General features: G+C 33.7%; 5 protein-coding genes across 9 annotated transcripts; 2 read left to right on the top strand and 3 right to left on the bottom strand.

The window, feature by feature from the left end:
• Positions 1-27: 27 nt before the first annotated feature.
• Positions 28-1,118, bottom strand: LOC117219054 (gem-associated protein 6). Its single transcript, XM_033467926.2, has 2 exons — positions 970-1,118; positions 28-834 (listed from the first exon to the last, which is right to left on the bottom strand). Exons 1-2 carry the CDS (start codon positions 1,116-1,118, stop codon positions 498-500), a joined length of 486 nt encoding a protein of 161 aa, XP_033323817.1. The 3' UTR covers positions 28-497.
• A 324-nt stretch (positions 1,119-1,442) lies between these two features.
• Positions 1,443-2,407, top strand: Trs23 (trafficking protein particle complex subunit 4-like protein Trs23). Its single transcript, XM_033467925.2, has 2 exons — positions 1,443-1,617; positions 1,703-2,407. Exons 1-2 carry the CDS (start codon positions 1,443-1,445, stop codon positions 2,179-2,181), a joined length of 654 nt encoding a protein of 217 aa, XP_033323816.2. The 3' UTR covers positions 2,182-2,407.
• LOC117219051 (juvenile hormone epoxide hydrolase 1) lies at positions 2,347-7,506 on the bottom strand. The gene is made up of 8 exons (XM_033467919.2): positions 7,317-7,506; positions 4,744-4,858; positions 4,374-4,566; positions 3,535-3,776; positions 3,334-3,449; positions 3,066-3,268; positions 2,750-2,984; positions 2,347-2,674 (listed from the first exon to the last, which is right to left on the bottom strand). The coding sequence occupies exons 1-8, from the start codon at positions 7,373-7,375 to the stop codon at positions 2,449-2,451; spliced, it is 1,389 nt and encodes a 462-aa protein (XP_033323810.1). The 5' UTR covers positions 7,376-7,506; the 3' UTR covers positions 2,347-2,448.
• Positions 7,507-7,901: 395 nt separating this feature from the next.
• LOC117219052 (guanine nucleotide exchange factor for Rab-3A) lies at positions 7,902-14,215 on the bottom strand. Of its 4 annotated transcripts, none has more exons than XM_033467922.2 (8): positions 14,076-14,215; positions 12,138-12,450; positions 11,819-12,061; positions 11,502-11,737; positions 11,055-11,438; positions 10,864-10,966; positions 10,722-10,788; positions 7,902-10,495 (listed from the first exon to the last, which is right to left on the bottom strand). In XM_033467922.2, exons 2-8 carry the CDS (start codon positions 12,363-12,365, stop codon positions 10,416-10,418), a joined length of 1,341 nt encoding a protein of 446 aa, XP_033323813.1. In that variant the 5' UTR covers positions 12,366-12,450; positions 14,076-14,215; the 3' UTR covers positions 7,902-10,415. The 4 variants fall into 4 exon arrangements, with proteins under 4 accessions (XP_033323813.1, XP_033323811.1, XP_033323815.1 ...); XM_033467920.2 differs by lacking the exon at positions 14,076-14,215 and adding an exon at positions 13,203-13,384; XM_033467924.2 differs by lacking the exon at positions 14,076-14,215 and adding an exon at positions 12,924-13,052.
• Positions 14,216-14,281: 66 nt separating this feature from the next.
• On the top strand, positions 14,282-19,483 carry LOC117219045 (tonsoku-like protein). Of its 2 annotated transcripts, XM_033467907.2 has the most exons (5): positions 14,282-14,814; positions 15,049-15,306; positions 15,381-15,549; positions 15,638-16,053; positions 16,133-19,483. In XM_033467907.2, exons 1-5 carry the CDS (start codon positions 14,802-14,804, stop codon positions 19,087-19,089), a joined length of 3,813 nt encoding a protein of 1,270 aa, XP_033323798.2. In that variant the 5' UTR covers positions 14,282-14,801; the 3' UTR covers positions 19,090-19,483. The 2 variants fall into 2 exon arrangements, with proteins under 2 accessions (XP_033323798.2, XP_033323799.2); XM_033467908.2 differs by lacking the exon at positions 14,282-14,814 and having other exon boundaries at positions 15,172-15,306; positions 15,377-15,549.
• Positions 19,484-19,722: the final 239 nt, after the last annotated feature.

The following is a 19,722-nucleotide window of genomic DNA, read 5'->3' as shown; positions in this document are numbered from 1 at the left end:
AATGAATATCAAAACGCGTGTAGACACTTAGAAAGGTAACTTCATGTATTTTTTTATTAAATTAACATATCGTAACTAAACGACCACATAATTAATCTTTTTATAAAAGCGATTGTATCCTGTTTCAGGGTCGGTTAAATACATATACAAACATGTTTTTTATATCGTCGCATTCTTCATTAGAAGAAACATTTTAATTTCGCGATGATTGCAATAATATTATAAAGTATATCGAAATTTATTTTAATGAACAATATAAATCTAAATCGGAACTATTTTCTTTTAGCAAATGCGGTCTACATTTAATGATAGATATTTTAAATATTTCTAACTTACGATATATAAGATACGATACTTATGATAGATAATTTAAATGATTATTTTGTTCGTATATCATTGTTAAACAATAAAATTTGGATAGCAAATATTTAAGTTTCCTCGAGTTTTTAATACATTCGAAAGTCGACGTTCCCATATTGTTTATTGTATTCGAGCTATTAAATTTTTACACAAGAGAGTAGATTTTGTATTCTTCCTAAAATAATACTGTTCGCAGATATACAGTCGTCGGGCTTGTACGGCGGCTTTATAGACAGAACATCTTCGATCATCAAGATGTTCTCTTTCTCTTTAACCGGGAATCTATTTTCACGGAGCATTTTAACAACTGCGTTTTTCCGTTCGTCTAATGTTGATTGAAGAAGACACGTTTGCGGATTCATAAATAATGTTGGTAATTCGTGTAATTTATCCGAGCGAACTTCTATATTCTTTATGACATGCCCAAAAACGAGTTTCAAATGGTTCTGTTGGCAGCCTTGTAACAACACAATGCTGAAAGTAGATATGAATTAATGAAAGATTTCAAAGTAATCGGAGAGATGCGTGAAGAACAATGTCAAGCGGATCGGATCGTTATCGTCGGATTCTCAAGTACCTTTACAGACATACATTGCATACAATACTAACCTTTCTGATACCGGATCAACCGTATAAACGATCCCAGTAACCGCTGAGTCATCTTTATTTAAAATATTTACTTCCTTACCAACGTAGCTCTTAAACAGCAAGGGATCATTTTTATAAATATTGTGAGAAAAATTTAAGTTTCTTTCCATGACACACAAGCAACAATATTTTTGCGAGATTGTCAAAAAACAGCATACGCTGCTTATACGCACCACACTTCAAGAAGCCTACGTACACTTACACTCGTCACTGTACATATAGGTACTATGGTTTCGTTTCGTTGCTAGCTTTTTAGTCGTATCGTAGCTCGCGACATAACCTTAAAGAAAACTGACGTTAATAGTGTTCGTGCAAATGATAACTGTGACGCTAAAAACGATAAAATCTTTTCATCGAAATTGTAATAATTAGTTACACGTGTGAGTTGGTGACTAATTATTAAGATATTTGAATTTTATGAAAATCATATAAGCATGGTCATATACGGCGTCTATATCGTGTCAAAATCAGGTGGTTTAATTTTTAATCATGATCACAATGTTCCACGAATTGAAAATGAAAGGGTCTTTAATTATCCGTTGGACCTGAAGCTTAGATATGAAAACAAAAAGATCGTGGTATCATTTGGTCAGAAGGAAGGAATTAACGGTAAGAAAAATACAAAACAGTTTTTTCTTTTTTTAAATTAAATTGTTACAATGTAATACAAAAATAATGATAAACTTATTTACAGTGGGTCATGTTCTAACGGCAGTGAATGGCAATGTGGTAATAGGAAGGGAACTAGAAAATGGAAAGGATGTATTTGATTTGTTGGAGGAGCCAGAATGTTTTCCTTTATCGCTTAAATTTAGCCGTGCCAGGATGACTACAAATGAAAAGATTTTCTTAGCATCCATGTTTTATCCTTTATTTGCAATTGCTAGTCAACTCAGTCCTGAACCACGTTGTTCGGGAATTGAAATTTTAGAAGCAGATACATTTAGGCTTCATTGTTATCAAACATTAACTGGTATTAAATTCATTGTTGTAGCAGAGTCGACGCAAAGTGGAATAGAGATTCTATTGAAGAGAGTGTTCGAATTGTATGCAGATTATGCTCTGAAAAATCCATTTTATTCGTTGGAAATGCCGATCAGGTGCGAACTGTTCGAGACAAATTTGCAAACTTTGTTGGAGAACGTTGAAAAGTCTGGTGCCAGCAGTGCATAACATACTGTAGATTAAATATATTATTGCATAGTGAACGAAGTCATCACTATCAATGAGATTGTATATAAACAGGGATAAAATGAGAAGTGCTTCTATGCGTACTTCGTCGTGTAAAATAAATAAGAAATTATATTAAATCCTATTTTAAATATATATATACACATGTTAGAATGTAAACGATAATTTCTTTATATTTAGTATGAAATATATAATATATTACAATATAGTAATACATCTTTCAAAAAAAAAAAAAAAAGAAATCAATAACTACAATTCTTTCTGAGGTAGTGCCCTAATTTTTTCAGTTTTCTCCACAAAACTGAAAATGTCATTAGCCAAAAGTTGCGGCTCTTCGAAAGCTGCAAAGTGTCCTCCGCGTTCCATGAGATTGTATTGAATAATATTAGGATATCTACTTGAAAGTATACTCTTAGCCGTCAAAAGCAGTTCATTGGGGAAAGCAGCACAGGCCGTAGGTACCTTTACCGGTAATCTAAAGAAAGAAACAATATTTGAAACACTAATCTATAACATAATACATTTGTAACATTTTGAACTATATACTTACTGGTCAATTTTTGTGGCTCTGGATGCAGCACTAAAATTCTCCGCATAAAGACGAGCGCTAGTAGTAATACTATTCGTAACCCAATATACCATTATATTATCTAAAATTTCATTGATGTTGAATCTGTCTTTTATTCCACCGTCATCTCGTTGTCTGTAAGCTTTATTTGTCCATGTGCTGAATTTTTCCAAAATGTACGCTGCCAAACCATCTGGAGCGCTTGCTAGAGCAGCTCCTGATGTAGAAAATTTCAAAAATTTGTAAATACACGTCATATAAATCAATGTACCCTACGTTCCATGAAAGAAAAATGTACCAATTGTGTCTGGTTTTGTAGCTTGTATGTGGAAATATCCGCTCTCTTCGATCAGATTCGAGAGATGTGCACTCACAGGGAAATACATAGAATAATGTTCACTGTCTACTCCTACCAAAGACGGAAAATATGTGCCCACTATCGACCAAAACAAAACTTTCGGTCCCATCGCGGAACACATGTTGCTATGTAATCCAATGACCCTGTGAAGAAAATCGAATAACAAATCTGTGTTGACCTTTCTTGTTATCGGTTTGGTTTTACTAACTTTTCTGGGAAAAGAACACCCATGTTCGCGGCAACAAGAGCTCCCCAATCGCCTCCTTGAACGTAAAACTTCTCAAACTTGAGTCTCTGCATTAGATTTTTAAATACAACTGACATCTGAAATAAAAAACATATTTTTTCATGAAGAATAACAATGACTTTACAGTTCTATTTCGTTTTCATAAATGCAGAAAGAAATTACTTGAGCGGTAGACATTCCTGGCCGAACAGCTCCTTCAGAGAATCCATATCCAGGCAGTGACGGTGCGATCACCTCGAATACGAAATCGCGATCCGGCGACGGTGTTGTTAATATGGGTATTATTTTCTGAAATTCGACGATCGATCCAGGCCATCCGTGCAATAACAGCAAAGGAAGAACTTTCAAGTTCCTATTCTTTGGTAGATTAGTAGGGCGGACGTGATAGAAGTGTATATCCAAACCTGAGATTAATTGTATTATTAATTATTATTAATTTTTAATTGTATTAAGCTGCTTGCAAGTTGTTCTCATTTCGACGGTTTAAAAATAATCGAATCCTCTTTTGCACTTATATCTCGTAGTAACGATAATATTTCGAACACAACACACTTTTAAAACACAATAATTTTTTAAAAATTAGGCCAGTTTTACTATTATATTGTGGTGGATTAATGTACGTAATATCAAAAAAATTCTAATATGATTTTTCCATAGAGAATATCAAAGATAATATCTATAGGGAAAGTTGTTCAGAATGACGACCTTGGCAGCATATTTCAAGGTCATCAAAATCGATGGAAAGATTTCTAAATAATTACCTAAAGATCTTTTTAGTTTTTCTATCTTAGACAACAGCTGTTTTTACAAAAGATAAGATCACTATAATTCGCAGAAACAAAGATCTTATATATTCTTTAAAAATTAATAATTCTATGTACAAAGTTTAAAATTGATGCGTGAATTTATTAGTTCTGTTTTCAAACATTCGAAGATTTTTTGACCGTCTAAAATGAGAAACCCATTAACATTTAATTATTTTTAAATGATGGTTTTTCTACCTTGAATGACAGTTTTGAATTGCGGATATTTATTGAGCAATGCTTGTCTCTCCGTCCAGTTGTACTTGTCCTTCCAATGATCAAGCACCGAATTTAGGAATTCGGTTGAAATACCGTAAGTCCATCCGACGTTTTCCAGCGGTTGAACGTACGATCTTCTAGTTGCGAGGCGGTGTTTCAAGTCCTCGATGACCTTGGTGCAACAATAATACGAATATTTTATATATATAATAATTATAATTATTATATATATTAGATTATATTATATATTATAATAATATTATAATAATATAATATTTTATATATAACGAATATTTTCAAGTTTGCCGCGAAAGAATGCCAAGGAATAATAATTGATTTGATTACTCACAGAGGCCGGCACGTCTATGGTGAAAGGTCGTATATCGGTGGATTCTTTCTTAACTTTCGACGGTCCCCAATACGTATCAGGTAAATTCGGTACAGTGGGATCATTGTTCGATGTACTGAAAAATAGAGGGAACAGTGGAGATTCACGTTAAATAGTTCACACAAACGGATACCGTGATAAAACTCGAAAGTATCAAAATAAATCGGACTTTGCACGCTCAGGTTTATCACGATCACGATACACTTTCAGATTTAGCGAATAACAACGTATTGTAGAATCTGTGTCGTCTGTGAAGTATATCAATCGATAGTGTTATCTGTGATGTAACATTATTCGTAATAAAGGACATTCGGTGAACTACACGAAGTTGCTACATCATGCAGTTATAAAATTGCAACTCACGATATTTAAAAAACTGCGAATTATACGGATATGTACACATTAACGATATCTGTATTTTTTCAATATTCCTAGAATACCTCGTTTGACCGGCAATAACATATGTACACATTAACGATATATTATTGCCGGTAAAATGAGATGTTCTAGGAATATTGAAAAATTATTATTATTATTATAAAGTATTGAGAAATTATTGAAATTGTAAAATCGTTGCCAAAAATCTCAGCGAATTCGACTTTGCAACTTTTAGAAGACCACAGTAATAATAAACTAAAACAGGGATCGTTTTAGGAATATTGAAAAATTATTATTATTATAAAGTATTGAGAAATTATCGAAATTGTAAAATCGTTGCCAAAAATCTCAGCGAATTCGACTTTGCAACTTTTAGAAGACCACGGTAATAATAAACTAAAACAGGAATTGTACAAAATTATTATTTTATAATTGCTATGAATTGATGTTATAACTAAACTATTGAGATGATACAGATGATTCATCAGCGCTTTCTGTTAGTAAATAAATAAGCTTTGTGAACACCGATGGGGACGCAATTACGAAATAATTCCGTAAATCAATGGGTTCAATGTTTAATTTGTTTCCTTTTTAACGGTATTCCTTCCGTTGCTTATACATTATTTTTATTTTGCATGATTTTACTTATCAATTCTGGTGATAAAATCGGTATGGATAAGACACGCATAAATATGCAAAAGGTGTTACGGTAAAAATAGACGTAACGACATAAACAAGCTTTTAGAATGACGTTTTTCCGATTATAATAGTAACAACTTTTGATAATCTTTAACTTCTGATTATAATAGCGCCAAGTAAAGAACATAACCACTTACAATTAACCGAATTTAAATCAGCAGCAATTATACTATGTCTATTACACGGATTTATCATAATTAGATACAATGAATATGCAAAGCAAGTAATTTACAAATTGTAAAATTGTAGAAAATTCTGTTTAAATTAAAATAAATTACGATACATTGATAGAATTTCCGGGAAAAAATAGCAATTGGTTGAAATGACAAAAAAGTGTTTTAAAATTAACTTTTTCATCGGAGCCTGTATATCGGAAGCGGTTAAACGCTTGTAACTCCATTATACAACATTTTTAAATAATACGTATCATTTCTATCTGCTTGCAAAGTGTTCGCTGTTTTTTTTCTTCAGTTTTGTATTTAACATTTCCGAACGCGATATACTTTATGTGCTTATTTCGACATATTTTAACCGTACAAACATCCGTTATCTGGAGTCCAAAGTAAACGAACAGAAAAAAAAAATTGTTCGTTCCTAGTGATCTGAACCGGTACCGGCTATTAGCTTCAATAAGAACTGGCGCTGTTACGCCGACGTTCTACGTAGTCTCGAATAAAAAGAAAATTGTTCGTAGCTACGATGTTTCTGTCAGCAGAAAATTCTTCGCAACCTTCCAATTCCAATTCTGCCATCGAACAATTAAAAATCTTATATCCGATTCGTTATATAATCAGCTTTCGTTTGTTTTTTTTCTCATCGAGATTACGTACTTTGCCTCTATCGAAATCTATGAAATTATCGTCAACACGACAGGTACGGTGCACGGTATTTTATTTGCAACATTCGTCGTTCCGCGGTTAAATCGCAATTACGAGTTTAATATTCACTTATCGCGACACGCAGCTGAAAACGTCCGTTACGATTGCGGTGGATATAATCAGGAATTTTCCTATCGAACTAAAACGCACTCACGTAAGTAGCGAACGAAACAATTCTTGCTTTGTCAAACGAAGCCGATCAATAAGAATGTAGAAAGCCGAAAGTTACATGTATATTATGAGCTATCAAAAAAAGAAAAGAAAATCAGAATTTCCTTGATAATTCGATATTGCATTTAACCGAACGGTATTCTCTAAAAAAAATCGGCAGATCATAATGATCTTCACGTGTTTAAAACACGTTCCTTATTCTTAGATATTGATTAATATTTACCATGATATTGTTAAGAAATTCTATTTACAAATCGGGCTGAATTCATGTTATCAACGCGAAGGATATTGTGCAACGTAACCGGGGAAAGATTTCAACATTTGTACGAATGAGAACTATATAAAAAAATATCGATAATGTAACGTTTTATTTCATATGTTGCTTGTTAAAACAGTCGAACGATTTACCTTAAATAAACAATTATCCCAAGAGTGATGGGAGCGAGCAACGCAGCGGCTTTCAACATGTTGTACGATCGTGCGCGAACCACTAAATGAACTGTCCAACGGGTAGCTCAGAAATAAGTATTTCACAGCGGAATTTTACAGTGTAGTTAACAAGAAAAATAAGGATCGCACAGGTACAGTATTCGGTTTCGTTTAAGCAAAAAATGGGAGAATTTGCTACTCAGCACCATCTAGTGGTCGCATTCCAAAAGTTGCACGAGTTTATCAGTGCGTACATTTACATATGTAGCATGATCTGTGTACATCAATACATGAACTTCGGCGCTGTTGTATCAGTGATCGACACAAGTTGACTCTTTTAAATTTGGAACTTTGATTTATTGCACGCGTGTCCAATTATTGTTTAATAATTCACTGTGTTTCAGTTTCAATTGTTGAACAAATACAAAATTTTTATACGCATAATACGCACTTTAAATACGCATAGAAAACGTATGCGATCGCAATATTATAGTTATCGTAATGATAAGTTTCGACGAACAATACAATTTATTATGGAGGTGTTCACATAATGTAACAACGGAATTTCGTTTAGACTGTATTCAAATTTATTTGATAAATAAAAATCAAAAAATATTTACGGTTACAGTGCTTATGATATACTAGTAACTAAAAAGTTATATGTTCTCGTTCAAGTACCATCGTAGGAGAATGCACAAAAATGTTTTCTACAACAGGGACAGTACGTATTCGTTGGGAATTACTATTAATTATGCGAACACGATATTTTATCGTTTAGCGGTAAAACAACCTTACGCTATTTTGCATTAGACTACTATCTAACAAATCAGTTTTTCTGTATAATAATTATTCGGAAGCAATCTTTGGCAACTTTGAACAGTTTGAACAATTACTATTGAAATATTTCTAATTGACTGTTTAACATCATCGTACACTTTTGTTTTCTATTGCGTAATCGTAGTACTCGCACCGAATGTACTCGACGTGATTTTCGATCTTCTTCAATAATGTTATGCAAATTGTAATTTTTCTAAAAACTTTGACCTTCCACCGTTACGACCCGTATCATCTGCATATATTACAATTACTTTTTGTATGGAAAAGAGTAATTTTTTTTATTTTCTACCATTTGTTTCTGAGATTCGTCAATTTTTTTCAAAGAAAAATTCATTCAAAATCAAAATGCATTTTAACTATAGTTGTAACAATAATTTAATTTACAAAATTTGAATACTCGAGAAAACTAAATATTAACATGAAATTAGACTAAAAGTTTTATATTTGTAAATATTTGTATAGATATTTTCTTAACAATTATTAGAAAGCACCATTAATATATTCAAGCAGGAAAATATCCTTACATACATAGAGAAACAATTATACGTTTTAAAGAAAAAGAATTCGTCTAATAATTGGAAGCACTATATTATGAACAAATTCATTATTTTAGAAAATCGAAACAGTTTTACATGTAATAATATCCGTTTATACGTAATGTAATAAGTAGTCTTTGTCATGAGTTTTGAGTGAAAATAAGATTAATCAAAAAGACAAATATATATATAATCAAATTGTCGTTTCTTCAGCTGCAACTTTCTATTAGAAAGACATTTCTAGCATACCACACATTAAATGTTAATATTTGGAAACATTTTATATCACCTTTAGTCATATATTAATTATATGACGTATCTAATGTTTTTATGAAATTGTCAACAGTATACATTTATATGTGTGCTAGTTACCAGGTACTAGTTAATGTTTGCTTCATAAAAAAAGAACACTTTTTCTTAGATTGGATATAATACAACTTTCGCTACAATGGAGGACTAATGTACCTTTGGACAGTACTCATGGTTCAGAATTACCTTGCGCGGAATTTATGCACTAACTTGTATGTCGGTTACACCAAACATGATTGTTCGAAATACAATTTCAAATCGCTATAATGAATATATGTATGTAATATCGTTTATTCTTAAATTAGGGTTAGAAAATAACATTTAAATTATTTAATGCAATGTCAACTAGTATATATAAAGTACAACACCTTTGCGTGGCATAGGCATTCGTTTTTTTCTTCTTTTTTTTTGATTTTTAATAAATGATTTGTGTATGGCATTTTTCGTTTGATTAGCCAAAACCTGAGGAGCTCATATTTTATGAAAGTATTAAGGTAGTCGTATAAGATGTTATCGATATACATGACAACGTATCTTTAGTTGAATGAGCAATCTCTTGCAAAGGTATTCGCATTACGAAGACATATGATTCTGACTTTGAAAGTATAACAAATGCGCAAACGATATAACCAACCTGTTTACCGTCAATGTTTAAATACTCATTTTCATTGCGTACCACAATCTAATGTTACTTTGAACTTAGAAAGAAGCTTATCCCTAAAGCTTTTCAGACTATACCTCTTCTTTCTCACATGAGTAAAAGCAACAAGCTTTATCACTTGTTGCCACTATATGATTTTAAGAAGAATAAGAGATACAAGTGTTGATAATAGATTAAAAAGTTAAACAGAAGTTTTCCTGTATTATGCGAACGAAGCATTGTTAATTATGAAATCGAAATTAAAAGATAATCATGTGTTATCAATATAAGTGAAAAGTCAAAAGGCACCGTGTTCCCCCAATATCTTACAAATATCTCATTGCACCTTAAAACAGATCAGAACGTATTTTTATGTCCGTCAATAAATAAATACATCGTACAACTAAGTTTAGACAGTTAAATGAGTCTTTCGCTTCGAGGATACAAATAGAGTACTCTCGACATTTTAGAAAATATAATCTCAAATAAAATTTTTTAAATCGATCAATATAAACATTCTTAAATAAGGTGGCAGCGTTTCACGCTATATAATAGAAGAATTAAGAGCTTTTATACATTAAAACTTCAACACTTACTCTATAAAATTCTCGATCATGCGTTAAAAAAAGATCGAGACTAGTTGGAACGTTCAAAACTTTTTTAACAATCTACTGTCGATAGATGTAAACGAATAATAACAGATCCATGGCTCAATTTATTACACTTGAGACTAGAACAAGTCCTCCGTGGAGAATGCTAAGACGATAATTCGAGACCTAAACGTGCAAACGCCATTTCCTTTCGCAATCGTATAATTTCCCAATAAACATCATGAACTGCAACAAATACATAATATTAAATATTCGTTACGTTTCCACTATATTATCTACTTATACTATATTTTATTATAATACTTTATATGTGAAGAAGAAACACTATGTTTAACATTTTACATTGCAAGCATAAGGAATCAAACGAAATACTATGAAACATTTTTTGTTTATTTTTGTTTTGAGAGAATTTTTGTGTATATCATAAGTAAAATTTAAATCTATGATTTACCTGAGCTTTTGACAAGGCCACGCTCAATATAACGTAAATAATTCAAGAAATCGCAGACTGCTATAATCTATAAAAATAGGACATTCAAGTCAATTTTCACATTCTTTAGAATATAAGCGACTTTTTAAATTTCCAAACTCACTCGGTTGCGACAAATTTGTGATATGCTGTACCACTGATTTTCTTGATCCCCAAGTCTCATGCGATAATAACATTGTCGCGGTGCTTCCAATAATATACATTTTCTGAAAACAATAGAATATAATTTTTTTTTCAACATAACTAGAATTCTCTCTTTAATGTCGTGTTTCTATAACGGAACGTGTGACTCACTTTCGAAAAGTAAACTTAGTTTTGTCACTGATAGCCTCGATAAATATAATACCATCAAGAACGGCTTGTCTAACTCTTATACCCAACTCCTTATTAGGGAAATCAAGACAAAGGTCGATGTCTTCTTTAAAAATTCTACCAACAAAAGGGTCACCTTTGTCTACGCACGGATTAGCTTTCCATTTAAGAAACTCCGTGTGAATTCTCGGATCCACCTCCAAACCAAAATCTTTACATTCTTTGTCTCTATCCTTTTCTGATTCTTTTTTCCAATCTCTTTCCAGAGATTCTCGATCAGTTGGTAACGATGGTCTTTGTTCTCTCAACGGAGAGTCCGGTGGAGAATTCTCTCGTCCGTATTTTAAATTGAAATGCGACGGTGATCTAAGAAGAGAAACGTCTGAGGTAGTCAAATGTGCTTATAGATCGTTTTCACAGTAATCGTACCTTCGATGTTTTCTTGCAAAAAGACCTTGTTGACCATCTTCGATATTTAAACGACTTTTCGTATCGATTTGGGGATGTAAATGGAAGTTTGGTTTCGCTGGTGTTGAAGTCAACACCAGCGTTTTCAGAGCTGCAACCTCAGCAGCCAAAACTTCAGCTTTCATACGACTTTCTTCCAATAGGCGTTCCGCAGTAGCTTGGCGAACATTTGCTTCCCTAACCATGTTGTGCGCTTCCTATTGCATGCGAGAATATTAAGTTACATTTGATAACAAATTTTCTACATTATTTTCATAAAATTATTTATTTTTTTTTACTTGAAAAAGGCTGGCAGTGAGTTCTTCCAATTCAGCTTCAACATCCTGTTTAATTCTTGAAAGTCTAGTAACTTCTTCATCTTTCAATTTCAGCTCCTCGTGAGCCCTCTTAAGTTCATCTTGTAATTTTGCTACAGCTTGTTCCTTTACTTCGGCTATAGCCCTTCCCCACTGTAGAGTAGTCGGCGAAGGTGGCGGATCGTTCTGTTTCATAGAACATGGTTTCTCCTCGCTTTCTGAATTCTTAAGTCGAGAAAGCAGTCACTATTTTAATTGAAATAAAATCATTGTATTTACATTAATTAGAACATAAACTTACCTGTATATCTTTCGAAGGTAATGATAGTTTCGAAGGGATATTACAGCAATTGATTTTGGACGAATCATTGATGTGATCCTTATTATTCGCTAAAATATCTGCATCCACCTCGTCGAATGTAATAGAAGATGATTTCTTGTTATGATTTTGATTTTCAAACAGTTTCTGTTCATTCTCATTCAATCTTGCCAGAATGTCACAGGATTTCGAGAGTTTTCTTTCTTCCATCGTTGATGAATTTTAATATCGCAATAGAACATTGTGGAGCTTTCCTTTGTACTTGACTGAAAGAGCAGCGTTGGTTGAACTAGAACTAAACGTAATAATCATTGAAAAAGAAATATTCTTACGTTTTAATATAAAGTAAATTGGCTAAAACTCGACTTTCCGACAACACTCAATAATCGAAGAGACTAATCTTAAAATAAACAGACACTTATTACACAACATCACATGTGTATATGTATAAATAGATACGTATACATATACATATGTATCATATATGCACGATCTCTGAATCTAAAAACAGAAATTACAAAATGCACAATTTTGATGCTTGTTTTACAAAACGATAAACGAATACCGTAAGTATTTGCACTTGTAATTTAAAGACACATTCCCAGCTTTCTCATAACAGCAGAATGTTATTATGTTTGTTTAATAATTTAAATACAAATATGAATAATAAACGTTAATACAACAATACCACAATAATTAGTTTAATTATTACAACAATGCGCTTCCGATTTGTAATAATCGTAGAATGCTCAACAAAGGGAGTAGTACCTCTTCTAACAGAGTGGCTCAATTAATAGCAATTTATCTCTGTAATTATAACTGTGGAAGGGATAATTTGATCAAGTATTCTTGAAGCTTACGAAAGCGAGCGTTTATTTAATAATAGAAACAAGAGGAATCATAGATTTTTTCACGTGTTGAGATGAAGAAAAATAAGATCAGCGTCCGCGCGCCGTGAAAACGAAATTCGTCAGCGTTCAAGAGAATCCGCGTATCGATCCGAAGTTGGTGTGATTCTAAACTGAAGAGTATTAACGTGCAGCTTACCCGTAAACTTCTCTTTACGCAACTCTCCTGCCATTAGTGGATTTGACGGAGATCATTAAAAGATATTCAAGTGAAAGACGAGGGGACGTCCGATACCGTTTTCGCGCAATATGTCAACTTCGTGTCACTCTTCCACGGCACGCTGCAGCCATCACCTTTTAGTGAGCCGCAACCTGACTGAAACTGAACCACCAGTCCCAGTCGCACGGAATGAATGAACTTTCAAGCGCCACAGGTTACCTACTGTACGACGCTCGTACTACCTCGTACCAGCTCGTACTTAAGCTCCGTAGATTACGAAGCGATTGGGGGTTTACACTTGTCACGAATTACGCGAAGAATTCGGTTCATTTTAACGCTTTTGTTTAGGAAATAGTTTTTCATGGATCATGAACTTTTTCATATTATACGAATTATGGGATTCGAAATTAAATTATACAATCAAACGAATACGCGATTAATTATATACGTACATGTATGTACGAATACATGTCAGAATGATCGAATTTTAGTAATCGGCTCAAATTCAATGTCGTTAAGGAATACAAATTTCTCTGCGGTTCTAATCACCGTTAGTATACAAGAATAGTTCAATATGACTATGTGATCACCGTTAGTAAAATAGTTAGTAAGCGATTCCTGTAGATTCAGAGAATTGAATAACATTTGTATACTTTGTAAATTGTGTACAATTTTTCTTTCGTCTGCAAAAAAATTGGTTTCAAGATTTCACGAAGTAGAAGCGCACTCTCGAGCGTTCACGATTCTTTCGATCATAATAGAAAATTGTACGAAGCTTTATTTTATTTGCTATATATACTATAGGCTCTGATAATACATGCATACGAAATATTTAATTGGATATGTACATACGAAATATTCGAGCGTTGAATTTTCATTTGAAAATTTCATCAAAAACTCGGTCTACATCTTGTTTTCAAGCGCCGCCGTTAAGATGCTGTCGAATAATAGCGTATCATGTAGCTCGGCACAGTCTCTCGCATATGTTCCGCAGATTGTTCAGTCACTGAAGTTCACGAATATTTCGTATGAAATATATACACACTCACAAAGTCAATAGTACGTACACGCATGAGGAATTTTACTGACGGAAACTCTGTTATAACTCGTGTGATTCGCTTCGTTCTAATTGGATTAAAGTGATTCCAATTCGTAGCCAGTGCCATAGAAATTTATAATGTAATTATTTTCTCACGGTTCCGTTATATGTATGTTATTTCGGTCACACAGGCGTCCCAACTTTTTCCATTTAAACTTTCATTTAAAAAAAAGTTTCAATAAAATGTGTGCAAAAGCGTAAAATAGCCTAAATCTGTGCAAGCGTGAAATACCTTATTCTTTTATCTCGGCGGTCGATATTAATTTAGATCTGTAACGATTTAACCAACCTTGCCTCGTTTCTCCATCCATAGCAATTTGTGCTTTCTTCTTTACCGTTATATGTAAATACGCTATAGTGTTTGATATTTTTCGAATGCGACTACACCTTTCCATTTGGACGCCTCCTTTGTTTGTTTCTATCCACCAAGAACACCGTATTAGCTGCCGAGAATCATATGTTTTTAAACAATCTGCACGATGGATATAGAAAGTAAGTGTTAGTTCCGTATTATAATAATATTGTATTAGAGAGAGAGAGTATATTAGTATTATATATTATATATATAATATATATTATAGTAATATATATATATATATTATAATATATATTATAGTAATATATAATATATATATTATATAAACATTGTGTATATACATTATTTGTTTAATTGTCGATTAAGTAGTTTTATTTATTAATTTCCGGATCAATTTTCTGAATTAACAGGATTAATCAAAAAGAAGAAACGGGTGAAACGAGATGGCAATCTTCAACAACTTGCCGTAGTCGTAAAAGAGCTTGGAGATATATATTTTGAAACGGGAAAGTACGAAGATGCCTTACAGGAATACACGGAACAATTTGAGGTTTGTAGCATCATAAATGACAAATTGAATGTTGCTGTAGCTCATAGAATGATCGGAGAAATACAAGCAAATCTTGGGGCCTACGAAGAAGCATTAAAACATCAGAATCATTATTTGGGTATGTTTTTTGCTGTCCATTAATTCATAAAATTATGCAAACAATTAAAATAATGACATTTTTGTCTTAGGTAGAAGGAGCCAAGGAAATGAACAGTTTATTAGAGGAACAAAGAGCTTACGCCACATTGGGTAGAACATATTTTTGCTGGGGCGAAAGTTTGGTTGAAAAGTCTGAGGAAAGGCCAGAGATTCTATGTAATGCGAGGAAAGCATATATGAAGAGTATACGACTGTGCAATGAGTATATTTTGCCTTTTATGCATACACGATACGTAACATTAATTCTTTATACGGGGACAACTTTTAATTTATTGATTAATTGTTTTTAGATTAGGAGATTCAAATATAGACTTGAAGGAGCTAATGACTATGCGGGCACGATTACTTTTAAATTTGGGCTTGGTGCTAGAAGCTCAAAAGGAACATTCTCAAGCTGTTGATCTCATGGAAAAGGCAGCACAATTGTGCAAAACGCATAACTTACAAGAAGATTTTCATAGAACACAAATTGCTCTAGGTGGTATTTATGAACGTAAAACGGATTACGAATCAGCGTTACAACACTTCGAGACAGCAGCTGATGTCGATAATATGCTTTTGAAAGCAGAAGCACAACTTTTTCAAGCCGAATTACTTTTGAAAATGGAAAAATGGTACGGGTCGCGAAAGATACTGGTCTCTCTTTATGTTATGGAGAATTTACCTAACAGCATTAAGCAACAAGTAGAAAAAGATCTTAGAATAGGTATAATATAGTTATAAAAAAAATATTTCACAAATACAGTTAATTTAATATGTTTTGTAAATACAATTTTGTTTCACAGTGGCAACTTTGCATTCGACAGAACAAGCTTTAAGCACAGAAGAAAGTACAAGCGAAAGGTTGAAACTTTACGAAATACTCGGCGATGCATCGGTTGCAGTGAATTGTTTTGAAAAAGCAATCAATTACTACAGAGAAATGCTTAAATGCGCGGAAGACATCAAAAGCGATCGCACGGGAGCAGCTTTTTTGAGCTTAGCACAGACTCTGAAGGATGTAGGACAGTATAACGAGGCATTGGAGTTTGCTCAAAAGGAATTGCAGTTCTGCACAGATCCCCGTGAAATTTGTAGATCAGCCTTGTTTTTAGCTGATTTATTGATAGCGACTAAAGCGACAGACGAAAAAATTCAAGATACGTATAACTTAGCCTTGAAGAACGCAAAAATTTCTAACGACGTTTCCTTGGAAATGTCCGTTTTGAAAGAACGTTTAAATTATTTAATAGACTACGGAAGCACGGAAGAGGTAAAGTCGCTTCAGGAAGAGTTAGACGCTCTGAAAGAATTATCTGCTGGTACGGAGAGTGAAAGTGAATCGGAGGGAAATGATATCGGAGCGAACATTTGTTTGGAAGATTTATCGGACGTAGAAACTGAATTGAGAGCCAAGGAAGAGAGCAAAATCAGTAGAAAACGGACCAGAAGAAAGTCAGCGGTTGTGAAACGAAACGAAAAGGGTGAAACGCAACTTCACGTGGCTTGTATCAATGGAAACATCGAAAGTGCAGAGAAATTACTGGAGGCTGGTCATCCGACAAACGTTCGAGATCATTTTGGTTGGACTCCTCTGCACGAGGCTGCTAATCACGGTCACGTAGAAGTTGCAAAATTATTATTACAACATGGTGCAGATGTAAATGACCCCGGAAGTCTCATGTGTCAGGGGGTTACACCTCTTCATGACGCTGCGTCTTGCGGTAATATCTGTATGATGAAACTTTTAATAGATCACGGGGCAAACTTGGAGCTGAAAACGAACGAAGATGATACGGTATTGGATTGTTTAAAAAACTGGAGGGATCGCGTTGATTACTTATCTCCAGAAGAACAGGCTGAATATGACGAAATCCATAAGGTCTTGTCTGCTATGCTTCCAACGAGTACAAAGAAAGACTCGAACCGATCAAGTAAATCGCCACGTAATTCTAGGAGATCTATTAACGACAAAAGGGATAATACAGAAAAGATTTCGGCAGGAGAAGACTACAAAAGAACTATAGCTAGTTTGAAGCACCGAAGCGATCCAATCGGAACAACTTTAACTTCTACTAAACGTGTTGTAAATCCGCTTTTGAACAGCGAAGAAGTTCTTTCAGACGATTGGTTGGAAGATGATATTAAGGAAGGTGTTTGGGAAAGAAAGTATTCCAATGATAATTTTAGTACAACGAAAAGGAAATCGAGCAACGGAGATATTGATCACGATAAGAATTCGAAAAAACAAAAAACAAAGGCTCAAGATTCTGCATTAAGTGAGAACGAGCTCGAATTAACCGAAGAGAAAAGTACCGACAGCTGCGATACCGTGGTAATGCAGTCTCTGAATCGTTGTAAACCTCGGAAGAAAAAGCAGCAATTGTGTCTGTTGTCGGCCGGATTTACAAAAGAAAATCTTTCTCGAACACCTTCGCCCGTAGATTTACCTTCTACCAATTTGCTCTCTAACGAAGCTAACGTTCTGATAAAATCAATTATTTTAAACGTTTCCGTAGACGAAAAAACATTCCAAACTCAGGTAGAACTATCGAATGCCGCACAACTCTCGGTGGATGATATATTGATCGATATCGAAAAGATGTTTCACAATGATACCGGCTGTAAAGCAAAGTTCCATTTGAAAACTATGAACGGTATCGCGATAAATGCCAATAATGTGTTCACCATTTTGAACGAAGGGGACATAGTGAAAAATTTCAAATGCGAGATAGTTGATCTAGAAACTCCGCCCATAGTCGAACGATACGGGACTATCTGCGGTATTTACAATATAAAAGTACGCGAGGTCGTATCGAAATGTTTGAAGTCGTGCGAGAACACGTTCATATTGAGATTGAGGCAAGAAGATATGAGCAGACAGGAACTCGTATGCATATTGAAGACATTGGTATACGAGAAGAACGTACAAATTCTCGATTTGTCGAACGGAGAATTACAGGATATAGCTGAGATCCTGAATGATTGTATTTTTAAATTGTCGGGTTTGCAGGAATTGTATTTGCAAGGCTGTAATATAGATTCCACGTGTTTGAGTAAATTAAAAAAATTGCCTTTACAGCTTAAATTATTGGATCTCAGTTACAATCCGCTCGGGCCGAAAAGTCATGAGATACTATCCAAACTGCTTGCTCCTTTATCGCAACTTCGTACTTTAAATTTACGAAACTGTTTATTGTCTAGCTCTCGTTTCCTTTTGAACAATAGTAGCCTGGTGAATTTGGACATATCTTGGAACAACTTCGCCAAAGACGAGCCCTGTATCGTCTTGCAAAGACAGTTGCTTAATTTAAATTTATCATGTACTGCTTCATCGAACGGACATAATTTAGCTAAAAGCATAGTCAATGCAACAGATTTTTCGTTAACAAATCTGGAATGTTTGGAGCTTGCTGCTTGTCATTTATCGGATATAGATATAAAAAACATATTGTCGCAAGCGTCGAATCTTTCTAAATTTGTGCTCAGAGGAAATAGAGAAATAGGAGTGCGATCGTTGAATTTATTATTGAAATATACGCCTACATTAAGACACATCGATGTTAGCGGTTGCGCAACTATCGTTGAATTTCCTGATCCGGCAGGATACATCAAGAGTCCAGAAATTTGTCTAGTTATTGTGAGCATGTTTTCGAACGTGTGCGAACACTGGCTTAATTTATGGCGAGGAAAAGCAATTGTGAAAACGTTAGCCCATAATCTCGTAATTTTTAAACCCACCAATCAGAGACTTACAAATTGAAGATCGATATACGAGCCGTTTATTTTGAAAGTGGCATAAGTCACTTTGTTTTTTAAGTCGATATATTCAAGGGTTTGCGTTTTAACACGTTTAAAAATATGGATGTGTAACTTTCGAGGAGATTTACTTGTATTTATTTATCTCAGGATACTGATATTTTTCTCAGTATAAATAATTTCGTATAAACATTAAAAAAATCACCACTTTTCATTACGGTAAAGTGTGACTTATGCCGCTTTCAAAACAAACGGCTCATATTTTTCTATGTACAAATTTGTATAAAGTTTTATCATAGCATTAAGTATATTTTATAATAAATAACTACTATTTTATACAGATTTTTATACTGCGAGAAATTAGAATCTAATAAAATGTTCTATTTAAACAGTTACAACGTGGTTTCTTCGATATTCCGAAAATGTCGCAACGAATTGTTTGTCAAGTTTCTCCAATTCGATATTGTGTATTCAGCACGTTTTTTCTTTTTTGTAACATTATTCGTAGACATAACTGACGTCAACAACAATCTCTCTGTAAAATATGAAGTTACATACATCGCGCTTTTTTTTGTAGCTTTCGTTACAAGGATAAGAAGAATTCTTTTGCTTCAAAGAGTTTAAAGGCTAGACTGTA

This window comes from Megalopta genalis, unplaced genomic scaffold, assembly GCF_051020955.1.
Source record: "Megalopta genalis isolate 19385.01 unplaced genomic scaffold, iyMegGena1_principal scaffold0100, whole genome shotgun sequence".
Lineage (NCBI taxonomy): Eukaryota > Metazoa > Arthropoda > Insecta > Hymenoptera > Halictidae > Megalopta > Megalopta genalis.
The sequence above is the reverse complement of the archived record's forward strand: the minus strand, read 5'-3'. Positions and strand labels throughout refer to the sequence as shown.

Coding starts and splice junctions, on each gene's coding strand:
- LOC117219054 (XM_033467926.2), bottom strand. CDS start 1,118: ATGGAAAGAAACTTAAATTTTTCTCACAATATTTATAAAAATGATCCC. Junction 835..969: donor GTTGATCCGGTATCAGAAAG/GTTAGTATTGTA, acceptor ATCTACTTTCAG/CATTGTGTTGTTACAAGGCT.
- Trs23 (XM_033467925.2), top strand. CDS start 1,443: ATGGTCATATACGGCGTCTATATCGTGTCAAAATCAGGTGGTTTAATT. Junction 1,618..1,702: donor TCAGAAGGAAGGAATTAACG/GTAAGAAAAATA, acceptor ACTTATTTACAG/TGGGTCATGTTCTAACGGCA.
- LOC117219051 (XM_033467919.2), bottom strand. CDS start 7,375: ATGTTGAAAGCCGCTGCGTTGCTCGCTCCCATCACTCTTGGGATAATT. Junction 3,777..4,373: donor ATTCAAAACTGTCATTCAAG/GTAGAAAAACCA, acceptor AATTAATCTCAG/GTTTGGATATACACTTCTAT. Junction 2,985..3,065: donor TACAAAACCAGACACAATTG/GTACATTTTTCT, acceptor TTTCTACATCAG/GAGCTGCTCTAGCAAGCGCT.
- LOC117219052 (XM_033467922.2), bottom strand. CDS start 12,365: ATGGAAGAAAGAAAACTCTCGAAATCCTGTGACATTCTGGCAAGATTG. Junction 10,967..11,054: donor ACTAAGTTTACTTTTCGAAA/GTGAGTCACACG, acceptor TATTGTTTTCAG/AAAATGTATATTATTGGAAG. Junction 10,789..10,863: donor CACAAATTTGTCGCAACCGA/GTGAGTTTGGAA, acceptor CTATTTTTATAG/ATTATAGCAGTCTGCGATTT.
- LOC117219045 (XM_033467907.2), top strand. Junction 15,550..15,637: donor AGTATACGACTGTGCAATGA/GTATATTTTGCC, acceptor AATTGTTTTTAG/ATTAGGAGATTCAAATATAG. Junction 16,054..16,132: donor AGAAAAAGATCTTAGAATAG/GTATAATATAGT, acceptor TTTGTTTCACAG/TGGCAACTTTGCATTCGACA.